At 44.5% G+C, this 17,766-nt stretch overlaps 1 protein-coding gene across 1 annotated transcript in view; it reads right to left on the bottom strand.

Moving 5' to 3' along the window:
- Window positions 1–17,766, bottom strand: part of LOC109924299 (receptor-type tyrosine-protein phosphatase U-like) — a 289,829-nt gene that overhangs the window by 105,634 nt on the left and 166,429 nt on the right. Inside the window, exons 14-15 of the mRNA XM_048612922.1 lie at window positions 4,782–4,805; window positions 1,071–1,258 (exon numbers count right to left, since the gene is read on the bottom strand). Of these exons, the coding sequence (XP_048468879.1) occupies window positions 1,071–1,258; window positions 4,782–4,805 (212 nt within the window). The remainder of the gene's footprint in view (window positions 1–1,070; window positions 1,259–4,781; window positions 4,806–17,766) is intronic.

The following is a 17,766-nucleotide window of genomic DNA, read 5'->3' as shown; positions in this document are numbered from 1 at the left end:
CCATTTATTAAACCTGTATCATTAAACATTACCAAATCCAAAATAGCCTAATCCCCAGGTTGGTAAACAACATGCTGTTCTAGGAAACTGAAGATTAAAGTCTTGCATGATTATTGTAATGCCCTTTATACCTTACCTCATTATGTCCTGATTCTCCGTCCTATAACTACTGTATAGGGGTCTATAGACTACTCTCACCAATGTCATTCTCCCATTTTTATTTCTTATCTCCACCCATATGGATTCCACATCTTGCGAACTGAGATAGTTTCTTGTTGTTTTATTCCATTCTACACTAACAAAGCTATCACTCTTTCCTTCTTACCTATCCTCCCGAAAAGTTACATAGCCCTGAATATTTAGTTCCCAGGTTTGATTTCCTTGTAATCAAGTCTTTGTTATCACTGGGAGATTATACACATTAAGCTTTATTTCTGTCATTTTTTCATTTTTTTTTTGTACTATGTGCTTTCAAGTAAAGAGCCATTAATTTTGACTTTTACCATGCTTTCCCCTTTTTACCCAATTTAGTGCATTTTTTTAATGTTTGTATACTTTATCTGTTCTCGTACCATTCTGGATATCGTTACCTAACTAACTATTCTGCAATGCTGCCATATACCTTTTGATACGTAAGCCTATATTTCCCCTTTCTCAACTCCTCTCTCCCCCACATTATGTTTAAAGTTTACAGAGATAGTAGGAACTGCAGATGCTGGAGAATCTGAGATAACAAGGTGTAGAGCTGGATGAACACAGCAGGCCAAGCAGCACCAGAGGAGCAGGAAGGCTGACGCCTCGGGCCTACACCCAAGGGTGTAAACTCAAGTTTACAGTCCTGTTTATTCAAGGTTTTATTTCTGCGATGTAAGGCTGGTCTCTTCTTGGATAAGATTGAAAACTGACAGCCAAAGAAAAAATCTTGGGATCATCACAAAATTAATCTAATGACTTATGCCAAAATCACAATTTTGTTTCATTCCTTTGAATAGAAATATTTAATTCATGTTTAGATGTATGCCAAGAGATTTGAAATAATCTCAGCATCAAACATGTTCTCTGGTCATCACCTCATACTCTTGCTTGAAGCCATAGTCCTTTGCTGATTTCATTTGGTTGATATGCTCTTCGAGGTCAGCCAGTTGGATTGCAGGGTGCAGCTTCTGAATCTGGTAAGGAAACCCAGCTCGATGACAAGGTCTCTGAGGGAAGTTTTCTGATGAGCTGCTCAATTTACTCATGGTGTTGCACTGTTCATCTTTTGGAGGGTTTGGGAAGAAAGAAAAGGGAAGAAAGTTCAGCTGTTAATAGCCCAAGGAGACAAAAGTTGTCCAAATGAAGCAACACAAATCTTTGGTGGTTTAAAGTCAGGAGGTTCATTTGTGGGATGGCTAAAGTGAACTGTCAAATATTTTTGGCTCTTTTTGACAGGTCTTTTAATATGAATATTTAAAAGAAGCATTTGTGACTTTCTATACATTGCAAATAGAAAACTTTTTCTCCTAGTGTGAATTAACCTCTTAAATTTCATTGAACAACAATGTAACAGATGCTTAATGTTGCAGCATTACTTCTTTCGGATCCATTTTAGAATTGTTGGAAAAATATTCCGTTACTTCCGGTCAATTGTTTGTGAAGGAGGTTGATTAAATGTGTTCATGTAAATGTAACAACATTGAAATATTAACAAGTTTCAGAATTGGGAAGAGCAGATCAGGATAGATATTGGAAAGCTCCTATGTAGAAGGTGATCAAAAGTAGGATTGAATTTCTGGTAGCGTGATTGAGGGCAATCTAAGAAGCAGCTCAATTCTGTAATGGGAAGACCATATATTTGATGTTCTGGAAGAATTAGATCAAATAGGTCAAAGATTCCATTTCATTTATCCTAAACCCATCTTGTAGCATTTGAAGAAATTAGCCTTTCATAAAATAATAACATTCAAACATTTCTAATGTCTTAAGAGTTTACAAATTTGATTTCATTCATCTAGAAAGTGGTGACTCCTCCAGTCAGCGACCCTTTCCCATGTGTGCTGTGCCAGCTTACCAGTGAGTCAATAGCAACAAAATGCAGGAGACAACCACTCCATGAGTAGAGTAGCAGCGAGCAGCCCGAGTTCTGGAGCCATGGCGGTGAGTTTACAGGCTGGCTCTGGAATTGGGAGGCTTTCTGCTTGCATTATGGATCTTTAGCATCCATAGTATTTCACAGAAAGAAAGGAGAGGGGTCTGGGATTGTAGAGGGGGTTTCTTACTTGGATTGTCCTTGCCCCAGGGCAACTTCATGAAGCAATCAGTCAGGGACAGGTTGTGGCAGATGGAGCTCTGACAGTTTGCCTTGCTCCTCTTGTAGAAAGGCCATGTATTGGTAGATCTGTCAGTGAGTCATCTTATTGTGGGGGATGTTCTGGATGACCATGGAAACAAAGGCCAAGTAGCATTTTGGAAGCTGGACTAGGTTGAACAGTTCCTCTTGGCTGGTCAGGACAGCCAGCCCAGGTTATTGCTGCCATTGAAAGTCAAGGAGGAGGCAGGTAGGAACTGTTTCAGGTTGACATAGGAATGTGGCAGGAGGGGCATAGGAATGTGGCAGGAGGGACATGGGCTCTGGCCATGCAGGTAAGGTATTGGGAAGCCACCAGCTTAATCCTGTTTAGCCATTGGTAAGCATTGGTGGCTTCTGGGTACTCCTGCAGCTGATAGTCAGGCTGGTGGCACTGCCATCTCAGAGACTTGTGTGTTGTCACAAAGAGCAAGGGTTGCCATACAGTTTTTGCAATGCATTGTTGTTTATTTCCCTGGTGATACTTTTTTTAAAAAGAAAGTTCTCTTTAAATTCTGCAAAGGTCGGCTAGGCACCATAGAATATTTTCTAGAAGTTATTTGGGATAGAGTAAGACAGTGAGACTGAGAGGGGTATGAGAAAGGGGGAGGGGTATAAATAAGGGGAAGGAGTGAGAGAGAGAGTGAGAGAGCGAGAGAGAGAGGGAGAAAGCGAGAGACAGAGCAAGAGAGAGAGAGAGAAACAGGGATGTGTGTTGGCGAGGGAATAGGGAGGGGGAGAAGGGAAAACAGGCTATGAGAGGAGGAAACCCTGTGAAAGTTAATTTTCATGAATTTTGGTGAGGCCAGCTCAGAGTGTAACCCACCAGAGGTGATTCAAGATCAGCAATAGTTAAACCTGACTTCTTAGCATCGTTTCAATTGCCAACCCCTTCCTGGGAATGATGATTTGGACTGATTTTTTTTTCCTCTCTCTCTAACTCTGCTTCTGAACCTGAAAGGCTAAAATTGGCTTTATAATTAGGCTGTGTTACTTGACATGTTTTAGAGTCAAGTTCTGTTAATTGTTAATTTAAATTCTCAATTTCTTGTTTTCGAATTTGTTTTAATGTTATTGTGACCCTAAGCGTAAAAAATTGAAATGTGCCCCCCATGCAAAACATTTGGCCCCCACTGATGTATAGTAACAACATCATGTATTTTTAAAAAATAGAGTTAAGCTGCTTCTTTTCTGAGGTTTCAGTGAAGTTGCTGGAATGCATATTATTGTTTCGGTTCACAATGTAGCATTAACCTCCCCTTGAACAGTGGATGGACACTATTGCAAATTTCTATTTCCAGAAAAGTGCATGTTAAACACACCTGAGGATTGCCATTTACAGCAGCTGCAGGTAACATAAAGGTCATAGTTCCACTAACCTCCAAGTGAAACATGATGCAATGTGGTTTCATGCTACAGCACTACCTAACAGGGGTTTGTGACTTGGTAAATGAAATAACTGCACAGAGACCAGTATCCATTATCAAGTCACCATTTATGTATATGTGCATAGTACATGGGCTCTGACTAGCCATCTCAGAGCCAGTTCTAGAATGAGGAAACTCTGAATCTCCTATTGATATCTATCAGCCAGGGCTCCCGAATTGGTCCAGGTTAACAACCCCAATCAAGGATCTTATAGTCAATGAGATCTGCCTAGCCCTCATTCCAATCACCATAGTAAGTAAATAAAATAACTCAATTACTTCAAAACCTTTCTTACATTAATGCTTCTTTACATTATGTCCTAATCGTGTTGGAAAGGGCATGTGTTTGCAAACTAAATGGATGGCAGCATTCTGTCCTTTTTAAATCAGATATCTCAGAATACTTGGGACCTAGTAGCTGTTTAGAAATTGCCTTCAGGCTCACGCCATAAAAATGCCAGTAGTTGACTCTGGATGGACATTTCTATCACCATGAAAATCAGTTGAAGATAAAAGACAATATGCTGCTGTCCTGTTGAGACACCAAGCCCATTTAATAAAAAAATGACATGAATTGAGCAATCTCACATAGAAGGGTCTTATTGAGAAAGGCAGACATAGGTTATATCTTCAAAAACTCATTAAAAATAGAGTTGGTGTAAGTCTAAAATGATAATTCTTGCTTTGTCCTCATGCTGACATCAATTGTAGGTAGTTTCATTTTCTTAATTATCAGGATAATTAAGTCAATGACCACTGCCTCTATTTTTGAGTCTTACATATTAGCAGCTGGAACCAATTTGAAATTTGCATAATACTTCTAATCTTTCCTTGAGGACTGCAGTATTTTCAATGCTATTAGTAATAGATCCTAACAAAAGCATTAAGAGTTAAGAGGCAAAGTGTATGATCCTAGCAGTTGGTAATAGTGGACAAGTCACATCTGAAAATAAAACCTAGTTTGATAGATCATGAAGTTATATTTTTGCAATTTGTTTACTATTTGTTCAGTCACTGAATATACTTACCTAAGGCTGCCAATGTACTTTTAACTGAAGAGAAAAAAAAGTTTATTACACAAAAGATAAGAGAAAAACAAAACTTTTTCTCTATATATGTATAAATAAATGTAACAATTTGGAATGATCTTATCATAAACAGCAAAAATAAAGATTCAACTCTTTTTCCATGCAATATTCCTTACAGGCACTCAACCTCAGTGAAGTATCACTCTTATCTACATGTTACAATTTCTTACTCATGAGATTGTAAGGATTAAGCACCAAAGAAAGAGTCTCAAGATCTTTATTCTGAAATTATTCAAACAGGGTTAAAGAATTATGGCTCATATAAATAACAATCTCTGCAGAATTGTGGGATAGGTAAACTTCAAGAGCAGGCTCTGTGACTCTCCAACTTTGAAGATTTATGTTGGCTGAATTCAATTTTCCAGAAAAACAAGATTTGCCTCTTGATTCCCATTTTATCTTCTGCTAACGACACTGCACCAACACTGATGTCATGGGCATCAAAAACCAGTTTAAATGGCGTTTCATAAATTGGTGCTGTTATAGCCAGTGCAGTAGTCAGCAGTTATGATATTTTCAAAGGAACGCTGTGACTTCCTGCCTTTCTTTACCAAACTTATCAAACAATTTCCTCAAGTGCTCTCCCTAGGTTTTAATTAACACAACTAAGTCAACCTTGCATACAACATAATTGCACAATTGATGACCTTGTTGATTAATTATTGAAAGATTGCTGGTTTGTTTTTTTCATTCCAAATGGCATGGCTGTACGTTGAAAAAGTCCATCCAGTGTTGTAAAAGTTGTTACTTCTCTTGAAGAATCAATGGACATTATGTGATAAAATATGTATGATCTGTATAACATCACATTGAGTCTGGATTATAAAATAGTTGCATTTGGGCATTGGTTATTTTTATGAACATGTAAAAAAAACCTAGATTCAAAAGTCCTTTCAGAATAGTCACCTAATCCAGTATACATGAGAAAGCAGGGAACTGCTGGAGTGTTAATAGAAAATTATTTATACTGTGGTGACTTAAGTAGTTAGAGTACGTATTGAAGGCCATTTACTTGTTTTTAGTTCTGACTTTAGAATACCTAGAGGTTGAGAGTTTTTAGTGCAGCTCAGAGAAGACCTCACTGTGGTCAGAAACAAATACAGTGTCTCTCCCAGAAAGGATTTATTTCAGAGCAGTTAAGGGAATAAATTACTTCCTACCAGGGGTATATGGTTAGAAATCCATAGGTTACGAGAAGCTGAGAAACTCTAAGCTCTTAGCTTTGTGAGTACTCTTGTAAAAAGGCTGCACTGTTCATAGGGCAAAAATGAAGAGAATCAGTTAAGTTTAACTTAAAGGTTTGACACAGAGGTGTCATTTCTCTGAATTTGAATTGCTGTAAGGTAATAGTGTTGGTGAATAGGTTGAAGCTTAGTTTTGTTGAATATTTTTTAAGATTTTTCTAACCGTGTTCTAAATTTAGATAGTGTTTTTTTGTTTTTGTCTGTTGTGTAACCGACTTTGGTTATAATGTTACAGAAACTCTGCAGCCATCTGTGACTAAGTGTAACCACTGCATCAGCTAAAACAAGCAGAAAATGACCCAGTAGGCCAAATTGCACTCTGGGATATGAGCTGTACAGTACCACCACTGGCTGGGATCATAACACTTGCCAATATCTTCCAAAAAGCCAATTTTAAAAGCAAACTATGTTTGTACAATCCTCTCAATATAATCCCTAATCATGGAATCAAATGTGAATCTGCCATTGTGATGATATATTCTATGATCATATTGTATTATGATCCATGACAATAGGTGAGCTCAGATACTATGACTTAGTGCATAACATGAATAATACCATTGTCCATCAGAAACTTGATCTCTTCCATCAGTTGAGCTAACTTCTCTGGATTGAGTCTCTAAGAATGTTGTTTTATGGATAACACATCTGCTACATGAACATCATGTAAAGCCAAAGACATTTCTCCTAGTCTATTTATGCAAATTGATTTATAAGCGTGTAATAACTGTTGTGCATCACTCTAGTAGTTTTTTGGGAGATAGCATAATTTTCAAATCTAACATTAAGTACCTCAATATTATCTAATCTGAGTACTGGAGGGTCGACGTTTGAATTTCCAATTTATGATTCATTTTCAATCATTCTGATATTTTAATTTCACTCTACTTCATTCTTCATTGTAAATAGACTTCCATTCTGACTATCTTCCCTGTCATAGTACCACTTTAACAAACTAACATGATGCACTTGTGATGTTTCCCCCTGTCTAGAGTTCAATTATGTAATTCACATAATTTAGCTTAGTTGTGATTTGATAAAGTCCAATGATCTTTAAATAGTTCTCCCTGAGATAGGTAACAGTACGAACACCTTGACTCCAGTAACAAAGTTCCAAGGCGACATCAAGGATGTCACCCGTAAGTCCACCCTCTCCGTTGCCCCTAACTCCACGCCAACCGTCACCCCTAACTCTACCCCCACCATTGCCAGCTCTACAGCCAACCCCAGCCCCAGGTCTTCACCATCCCCCCAGACCTCGCCCTCAGGACGAAAGGTCAGTCCTCAATAAAGGACTCACCTTCATTCCCCTCCGCCCACACATCAATGAATACTGTTCACGCTTGGACGTCAAACAGTTTTTCTGCCGCCTCCACCTCTGTGCCTATTTCTTTAAGCGCGAGTCTAACCCACCCTCTACAGACCCCTTCTCCCACCTCCAATACACCCCATCCTCCTGGACACCACTCCAAGGCCTCCTACCCCCCCTTGACCTCTTCATTTCCAACTGCCGTCGTGACATCGATCGCCTCAACCTCTTCCCCATGCAACGTGCAGCCCTCCGCTCCAACCCTAACATCACCATCAAATACATGGATAAGGGAGGTGCAGTAGTGGTATGGCGCACTGACCTTTACATCTCTGAGGCCAGGCGCTAACTCTCTGACACATCCTCCTACCGCCCCCTCGATCATGACCCCACCCATGACCACCAATACATCATCTCCCAGACCATCCATAACCTTATCATCTCAGTTGACCTCCTGCCCACAGCCTCCAACCTCATCGTTCCCCAATCCTGTTCTCCAGTTTCCATCTCCTTCCCAACATCCACAAACCCGACTGCCGGCCGCTGCATTGTCTCTGCCTGCTCCTGCCCCACTGAACTTATCTCCGCTTACCTTGATTCTATTTTCTACCTCCAGTCCAGGAACCCCCCACCTACGTCCAGGACACCACTCACACCCTCCACCTCTAAGACTTCCAATTCCCTGGCCCCCAACACCTCATCTTCACTACGTACATCCAATCCCTGAACACTTGCATTCCCCACGCAGATAGCCTAAAAGCCCTCTGCTTCTTCTTCTCCCGCAGGCCCAACCAGTCCCATTCCATCGACACCCTCATGTGCTTAACCGAACTTGTCCTTACTCTTAACAACTTCTCCTTCAACTCCTCCCACTTCCTAAAGACTAAGGGGGTGGCCTGCCTCTTCATAGGGTATGTGGAACAGTCCCTCTTCCACTGCTACACTGGCACTATCCCCCATCTCTTCCTCCGCTACATCGATGACTGTATTTGGTGCTGCCTCATGCTCCCACGAGGAGCTTGAACAGTTCATCAACTTTACTAACACCTTTCACCCCACCCTCAAGTTCACCTGGACCATCTCTGATACCTCTCTCTCCTTCCTGGACCTCTCTCTCCATCTCTGGTGACCGCATCAAAACCAACATCTATTTCAAGCCGACCGACTCCCACAGTTACCTAGACTACACCTCCTCTCACCCACCTTCCTGCAAGAATGCGATCCCCTACTCCCAATTCCTCTGCCTCCACCACGTCTGCTCCCAAGATAGGACGTTCCACTCCCAAACATCCCAGATGTCCTCTTATTTCAAGAACTGCAACATCCCTCCTTCAGTGGTAAAAAATGCTCTCAATCGCATCTCATGTTTCCAGCACCTCTGCCCTCACATCCCCTCCCAGCAACTAAAACAAAGACAGAATCCCTCTTGTCCTAATGTATTACCCCACTAATCTCCGTATTCAATGTACCATTCTCCGCCACCTGCAATCCCACCCCACAACCAAGGATATATTTCCCTCCCCACTCCTATCTGCCTTCCATAGGGACCACTCTCTCCGCGACTCCCTCGTCAGCTCCACACTCCCCACTAGCCCCACCATCTCCGACACCTTTCCCTGCAACCGCAGGAAATGCTATACCTGCCCCTACACCTCCCCCTTCACATCCATCCAAGGCACCAAACAAACCTTTCACATCAGACAGATGCTCACTTGCACATCCACTAATCAGGTCTACTCCATTCGCTGCTCCCGATACGGCCTCCTCCACATCAGTGAGGCCAAGTAGAGGCTCGGAGACCGCTTTGTAGAGCATCTGTGCTCTGTTCGTGACAAATGATAACACCTTCCAGTTGCGAACCATTTCAACTCCCCCTCCCATTCCCTGGACGACATGTCCAACCTGGGCCTCCTCCAGTGTCACAATGAAGCCACCCGGACACTGGAGGAGCAGCACCTCATATTCCACCCCGGAAGCCTACAACCCAATGGTCTCAATGTGGACTTTACCAGTTTCAACATCTCCCCACCTCTGTCATCATCCCATGACCAACCCTCCCTCTCATTGATACAACAAGGTGTAGAGCTGGATGAACACAGCAGGCCAAGCAGCATCAGAGGAGCAGGAAGGCTGACGTTTCGGGCCTAGACCCTTCTTCAGAAATGGGGGAAGGGAAGGGGGTTCTGAAATAAATAGGGAGAGAGGGGGAGGCGGATAGAAGATGGATAGAGGAGAAGATAGCTGGAGAGGAGACAGACAGGTCAAAGAGGCAGGGATGGAGCCAGTAAAGGTGAGTGGAGGTGGGGAGGTAGGGAGGAGATAGGTCAGTCCAGGGAGGACGGACAGGTCAAGGGGGCGGGATGAGGTTAGTAGGTAGGAGATGGGGTTGGGCTTGAGGTGGGAGGAGGGGATAGGTGGAAGGAAGGACAGGTTAGGGAGGTGGGGACGAGCTGGACTGGTTTTGGGATGCGGTAGGGGGAGGGGAGATTTTGAAGCTTGTGAAGTCCACTACAGGGTTCCCAAGCGGACTATGAGTTGCTGTTCCTGCAACTTTCGGGTAGCATCGTTGTGGCACTGCAGGAGGCCCAGGATGGACATGTCGTCTGGGGAATGGGAGGGGGAGTTGAAATGGTTCGCGACTGGGAGGTGCAGTTGTTTAGTGCGAACCGAGCGTAGGTGTTCTGCAAAGCAGTCCCCAAGCCTCTGCTTGGTTTCCTCGATGTAGAGGAGGCCACAACGGGAACAGCGGATGCAGTATACCACATTAGCAGATGTGCAGGTGAACATCTGCTTGATGTGGAAAGTCTTCTTGGGGCCTGGGATGGGGGTGAGGGAGGAGGTGTAGTGGCAGGTGTAGTACTTCCTGCAGTTGCAGGGAAAAGTGCCGGATGAGGTGGGGCTGGAGGGGAGTGTGGAGCGGACAAGGGAGTCACGGAGAGAGTGGTCCCTCCGGAAAGCAGATAAGGGTGGGGAGGGCAAAATGTCTTTGGTGGTGGGGTTGGATTGCAGATGGCGGAAGTGTCGGAGGATGATGCGTTGGATCCGGAGGTTGGTGGGGTGGTTAGTGAGGATGAGGGAATTCTGTTTTGGTTGTTATTGTGGGGAGGGGGTGTGAGGGATGAGCTGCGGGAAATGCGGGAGACACAGTCGAGGGCGTTCTCGACCACTGACGGGGGGAAGTTGCGGTCCTTGAAAAACGAGGACATCTGAGATGTACGGGAGTGGAATGCCTCATCCTGGGAACAGATGCGGCGGACGCGAAGGAATTGGGAATAGGGGATGGCATTTTTGCAGGAAGATGGGTGGGAGGAGGTGTATTCTAGGTAGCTGTGGGAGTCGATGGGCTTGAAATGGATATCGGTTTCTAGGTGGTTGCCGGAGATGGAGACAGAGAGGTCCAGGAAGGAGAGAGAGGTATTAGAGATGGTCCAGGTGAACTTAAGGTTGGAGTGGAAGGTGTTAGTGAAGTGGATGAACTGTTCGAGCTCCTAGTGGGAGCACGAGGCGGCGCCGATACAGTCATCAATGTAACAGAGGAAGAGGTGGGGTTTAGGGCCAGTGTAGCTTCGGAAGAGGGATTGTTCCACGTAACCTACAAAGAGGCAGGCATAGCTTGGGCCCATGCGGGTACCCATGGCCACCCCCTTTGTCTGTAGGAAGTGGGAGGAATTGAAAGAGAAGTTGTTGAGGGTGAGAACGAGTTCGGCTAAGTGGATGAGAGTGTCAGTGGAGGGGGACTGGTCGGGCCTGCGGGACAGGAAGAAGCGGAGGGCCTTTAGGCCATCTGTATGGGGAATGCAGGTGTATAGGGACTGGACGTCCATGGTAAAGATGAGGTGTTGGGGACTGGGAAATTGGAAGTTCTGGAGGAGGTGGAGGGCGTGGGTGGTGTCACGGACGTAGGTAGGGAGTTCCTGGACCGAGGGGGAGAAAATGGGAGTCGAGAGAAGTGGAGAGGAGTTCAGTGGGGCAGGAGCAGGCGGAGACAATGGGTCGACCAGGGCAGTCAGGTTCGTGGATTTTGGGAAGGAGATAGAAGCAGGCGGTGCGGGGTTGGGGAAACGATGAGGTTGGAGGCAGTGGTTGGGAGGTCACCTGAAGTGATGAGGTTGTGGATGGTTTGGGAGATGATGGTTTGGTGGTCGGGGGTGGGGTCATGATCAAGGGGGCGGTAGGAGGAGGTGTCGGAGAGTTGGCGTCTGGCCTCAGTGATGTAGAGGTCAGTGCGCCATACTACAACTGCGCCTCCCTTGTCCGCGGGTTTTATGGTGAGATTGGGATTGGAGCGGAGGGAGCGGAGGGCTGCACGTTCTGCAGAGGAGAGGTTGGAGTGGGTGAGAGGGGTGGAGAGGTTGAGGCGATTGATGTCACGACGGCAGTTGGAGATGAAGAGGTCGAGGGAGGGTAGGAGGCTTTGGGGTGGTGTCCAGGAGGAGGGGCTTTGTTGGAGGCGGGAGAAGGGGTCAGTAGGGGGAGGGTTAGGCTCACGGTTGAAGAAGTAAGCGCGGAGGCGGAGGCGGCGGAAAAACTGCTCTATGTCCAAGCGTGAGCGGTATTCGTTGATGTGTGGGTGGAGGGGGACAAAGGTGAGCCCTTTACTGAGGACTGACCGTTCGTCCTCAGTAAGGGGGAGGTCTGGGGGGATGGTGAAGACTCGGCAGGGCTGGGTGTTGCTGTTTCCTCTGGAGCTGCTGGCTGTGGAGGCGGTGGGCGGAGCGACGTCGGCGTCAGCTGTGGGCGGAGTTTCATCGGTGGTGGTGGGCGGAGTTGCATCGGCGTCGGCTGTGAGCGGAGTTGCATCGGCGTTGGCGGTGGGCAGAGTTGCATCGGCGTCGGTGGTGGCTGGATCGCCGTTGGTGGTGGGCGGAGCGGGGTAGGAGGCGGCAGCAGCGGTGACGCTAGGTGCGTCCTCAGTGTCTATGGTGTTGGCCTCGGAAATGGAGGCGGTGGCATCAGCAGCGGTGTCGATGGCGTTTGCTGTCCCGGAAGTGGTGTACCCAGCGGCGGAGGATGTGACGTCATCCGTGGTTGCTCCGACATTGGCCACATGGCCAATGGCAGCGGGCACATTGTGGGGAAGGTCCTGGGTAGGGTTGGGGATTTGGGGGTGGAGGAAGCCCGTTTTGGCTCATAGGCACCAGTAAGTTTACTGTACTTACGGTTTTTTGTGTCCAATGAAGCTGAGTAGAATTGTGAGTTCAGGTTGTGGATCCTACGAAGAATAAAAAACAGGAGAGGTCCTTTGCAGGTCTGGGAGAGGGAGGCTCTGAGCTGGGGTAGGCTTGATTGTAGTGCTAGGAGATGCCAGCGCATTGCTGTGAGTGTGTGTTTCAGGAGTCACAGTGAGAAACGCTTCTGAAGGATCTCAATGTTCTGAATGTAGACATTGTCACGGTTGGGGCCAAATTGGGAAGGCCTGAATGTGGACTATAGTCCATTGGGGATGATCTGGTTCCATAGGCAGGTACTAAGAAAGGTGATATGGCTATAGTACCTGGTTTGCTTCAGGACGTGGTCGAGCAGTTTCAAGGCCAAAGAGATTACGAGAGAGTTGCAGTGGGAGAGAGATCCACTGAGGTTTTTCCGGAGGTAGGAGGGTAACTTCTTCAGGGTAGGCATCCTTAGAAGAGGCTTCACAGTAGGGTTAAAATTGTTTCAGAGATAGTAGGAACTGCAGATGCTGGAGAATCTGAGACAACAAGGTGTAGAGCTGGATGAACACAGCAGGCCAAGCAGCATCTGAGGAGCAGGAAGACTGACGTTTCGGGCCTAGACCCTTCTTCAGAAATGGGGGAGGGGAAGGAAGTGCTACACCTGCCCCTACACCTCCCCCCTCACCCCCATCCCAGGCCCCAAGAAGACTTTCCACATCAAGCAGATGTTCACCTGCACATCTGCTAATGTGGTATACTGCATCCGCTGTTCCCGTTGTGGCCTCCTCTACATTGGGGAAACCAAGCGGAGGCTTGGGGACCACTTTGCAGAATACCTACGCTCAGTTTGCACTAAACCCAGTCGCGAACCATTTAAACTCCCCCTCCCATTCCGCAGATAACATGTCCATCCTAGGCCTCCTGCAGTGCCACAACGATGCTACCCGAAGGTTGCAGGAACAGCAACTCATATTCCACTTGGGAACCCTGCAGCCCAATGGTATCAATGTGAACTTCACAAGCTTCAAAATCTCCCCTCCCCCTACCGCATCCAAAAATCAGCCCAGCTCGTCCCCACCTCCCTAACCTGTCCTTCCTCCCACCTATCCCTCCTCCCACCTCAAGCCCACCCCCATCTCCTACCTATTAACCTCATCCCGCCCCCTTGACCTGTCCGTCCTCCCTGGACTGACCTATCTCCTCCCTACCTCCCCATCTACACTCACCTTTACTGGCTCCATCCCCGCCTCTTTGACCTGTCTGTCTCCTCTTCACCTATCTTCTCCTCTATCCATCGTCTATCCGCCTCGCCCTCTCTCCCTATTTATTTCAGAACCCCCTTCCCCTCCCCCATTTCTGAAGAAGGGTCTAGGCCCGAAACGTCAGCCTTCCTGCTCCTCTGATGCTGCTTGGCCTGCTGTGTTCATCCAGCTCTACACCTTGTTGTCTCGGATTCTCCAGCATCTGCAGTTCCTCCTCCCTCCCTCTCATTCCCGCCTCTTTGACCTGACAACCTGTCCATCTTCTCTCCCACTTATCCGCTCCTCCCACCTCACTGACCAATCTCCACCACTGCCTACCTGTACTCTCCTATCACCATCCCATGTACCTTCCCCAGCCCCACCCTCCTCTGTATTTATTTCAGAGCTCCCTTCCCCTTTCCCCATTTCTGAAGAAAGGTCCTGACCTGAAACATCAGCTTTCCTGCTCCTCTGATGCTACCTGGCCTGCTGTGTTCCTCCAGCTCCACTCTGTTATCTCATTCCAAGCTTTGGCCTTTTTTTTAACTGCTTGAATTTTTATTGTTTACAAAAAGAAGAGTTTTGAAAAGCTTTTCACCAATCTGACTGCTTTTGTTAGTTTCTCTAGGAAACTTATGACAATAGGTCAGAAGTTAAGCTTTTGAAATTTGGTTTGTAATTCTTTTCTTTGGTTAATTTAAAAGATTGTCACACTTCAAGTCTGTAGATCAGTTCAAAATGATAGAACCTGTGGACTCAAGGCGAATTCCTTTATGTCAAGCAAGAGGGCATTGTTGCTTAGTCAAGAAGCAGTTTTTAAATATTGATGACACCTTTTTCAATGCTGTTTGAGATTGTGGACAATAAAGTATGCATATAAAAATTGTTTATTCCCAAATGTTCATCTGAGGTGCCATTGATGAGAAAAGTAACCATGGGATAGCTGTCAGGGGCTATCATTCATGAGGGTAGCATCTAACAAGACAGTTAAGGGGGAAGACAATGGAGACAGGAGCAGTTGATGGTCTAAAGGCTCTGTCACAGTGGTGTAACATCTAATCTTGAACACTGGCTGATTTTTCATTGTTTTAATTTTAATTTTTTGTTGTTTTGATTTGGAACTGAGTTGAGAACTGAAAGTGACCTTTGGACTGTTAACAGCCGCTTGTTTTTAAAAAGAGAACAAACAAGCTGTTATTTGCTCTTTAGGCCAGGTCTAGAAGTCAAGTTCAGCTTGATCAATGAACTTTATAGACTCTTCAACTCTCAAGTGGCAATGTGCTTAACTAAATAGTTGGTGCTTGGCCATTAATGAGGTCAGTACTTTGGAATTGGTGCCAGCCAACCTGGGAGAGAACATGGTGGTCAAACAGAAGGAGGGACCAGAATATTTTGAACTGGGGGATTCTGAGAAAAGGAGTTTGACTGTCAATGCTGCAGCATGAAGATTTGAAAGTCCCCTGCCTCATCTGCCATTATCAGGCTATTGGAAGATCAGAGAATAAAAACAAAGTTAAGCTTTATAGAATCTTTCTCAGAGTGAACTGGAAAAGGCATTGATTGATGCTTTCAGAAAATCAATCAAGAGACAATCCTATATATGTGCAAAACAATATATTTTGAAACTATTTAAGTAATCTGTCTATAAAGTGATGGAGACGCAATCACATTATCAGAACTGACTGTACCTTAAGAGCAAGACAACAACTAGACAGAAAGTAGGGCCTCTTGAAGATCAAAGAGGTCATTTTTGTATTGAAAATCAGGAGATGGGAAAGATATTAAGTGAATATTTTGCATCAGTTTTTACTGTGGAGAAAGAAGTGGAGGCTAGAGAACTCAGAAATAAATATTGATGTTTTGAAAACAGTTCACATTACGGATGAGGAAGTGCAGGAGGTCTTAAAAAATGTAAAGGTGGATTAATCTCCAGGATCTGATCTAGTATATCCCAGGACTTTTTGGGAAGTTCAGGAGAAAATTGCGAAGCTCTTTGCAGAAATATTTGTATCAGCTATAATTTTTGGGTGAGGTGCCGAATGACTGGAGAGTGGCTCTGACTTCAGTGGTGGGTAAGTTGCTGGAGGTGATTTTGAAAGATAGGATTTCTATGCATTTAGAGAGGCAAGGAATGATTAGGGATAGTCAGCATGGCTTTGTGTGAGGGCAATAGTGTCTCACAAACATGATTGTGTTTTTTGAGCAAGTAACCAAGATTGGATGAGGGCAGAGTGATAGACATTGTTTATTTGGACTTTAGTAAAGCCTTTGATGAGATCCCACATGGTAGACTAATTAGTAAAGTTAGATCACATGGGATTTAGGTGATCTTGCTAATTGGATTAAAATTGGTTTAACGGCAGGAGACAGTGTGATGGGACAGGCTTGCTTTTCAGATTGGAGGCCTGTTATCAGTGGTGTTCACAGGATTTCACAGTGGTGCTGGATCCACTTTTGTTTGTCATTTATATAAATTATTTAGATGAGAATATAGAAGGCATAATTAATAAGTGTGCAGATGACACCAAGATCATTGGTAAAGTGGAGAGTGAAGAAGGTTAGCTCAGATTATAAAGAGATCCTGATCAACAGGATCAACCGGCTGAAGAGTGGCAAATGAAGTTTATTTTGGATAAAAGCAAGGTATTGCATTTTGGTCAAACAAACAACGGCAAGACTTATACAATTAAAATTAGGGCCTTGGGCAGTGTTGTTGAACAAAGAGACCTAGGGGTTCAGGTACACAATTTTTCGAAGTTTGCATCACATAAAGATAAGGTGGTTAAGAAGGGGTTTAGGATGGTTGCCTTCATTGCTCAGACCTTTGAGTATAGGAGTTGTGATATTATGTTGAGGTCATACAGAATGTTCGTGAAGCCTCTTCTAGGATACTGTGTCCAGTTCTGATCACCCTGCGACAGGAAGGATATCACTAAGCTGGAGTAGATTCAGAAGAGATTTACCAGGATGTTGCCAGGGATGAAGGGGTTGATTTATAAAGGAGACGCTGGGACTTTTTCACTGGCGTAAAGGAGGTTGAGGTGTGACCTCAGAGGTTTATAAAATCATAAGGAATGATAGATAAGATGATTCTTGTAAGACAATATGACCCCATATATAACTGCCAGTGTGAGATATCATAGGTATCCACCAGGATCCCCTACATTGTTATTATTTATTATGGTCTATCATGTGAGATTTCAGACTGTAATCTCTTTTCCAGTATTAACATAAATTTTAGTTTTACAATTTGGTTGCTTCAATTGTCACTGAATATATTCACATTAGGTTGCCAATATAATTTTAATGAAAATTTAAAAGCCAAATATAAAGACAATATGGAAAAATGACAAAAAACTTAGCTTTTTACCAGCAATATCCTTTACGGACAGACACTCAACTTTAGCAAAGTCTCACTCCTGTCTTTACTCTTTAATCTCTTCCTCAACTGATGAACTTGCAAGCTTTTCTTTTCGTTAACTTTCTGCATATTTACCAGATGTATTCTCTTCCTCTCTCTTTGAGATGCAAAGACTCAGTAACTCATTGATTTTTTCTCACTGATCTCTCAGAAAAGAAAACTTAAAGCTTTTTCCACTTATTCTGACTACTCTGGGGCAGCCAAACACCACATCTGCTGGTATGGATGATTTCTTCTGAACTGAACCTGCTCTTTCTGGGTGGTAAAAAATCAACTTAGCAAACTCTTCAGCAATTATCTCACCAGGTACCTTGTCTACACATATCTTCAGATTTTTAAAATTCACTTATGGGATGTGGGCATCACTGGCCAGCATTTATTGCTTGTTCCTAGTTCCCCTTGAGAAGGTGGTGGAAAACTACCATTAGGGAGGGAATTCCCAAGTCATATGGCTTCTCATGTTTTGACGCAAGGCTAAAACATTGAGTTTCTGACTCTTTAAAAAAAAAGGTAACTTCATAGAATTAAAAGCCAAACACACGTTTATCTCTACGATA

This window comes from Rhincodon typus, chromosome 27 (assembly GCF_021869965.1).
Source record: "Rhincodon typus isolate 14 chromosome 27, sRhiTyp1.1, whole genome shotgun sequence".
In the NCBI taxonomy this organism is placed as follows: Eukaryota; Metazoa; Chordata; class Chondrichthyes; order Orectolobiformes; family Rhincodontidae; genus Rhincodon; species Rhincodon typus.
Note: the sequence above shows the minus strand (reverse complement) of the source record. Positions and strands in the feature narration are given on the sequence as shown.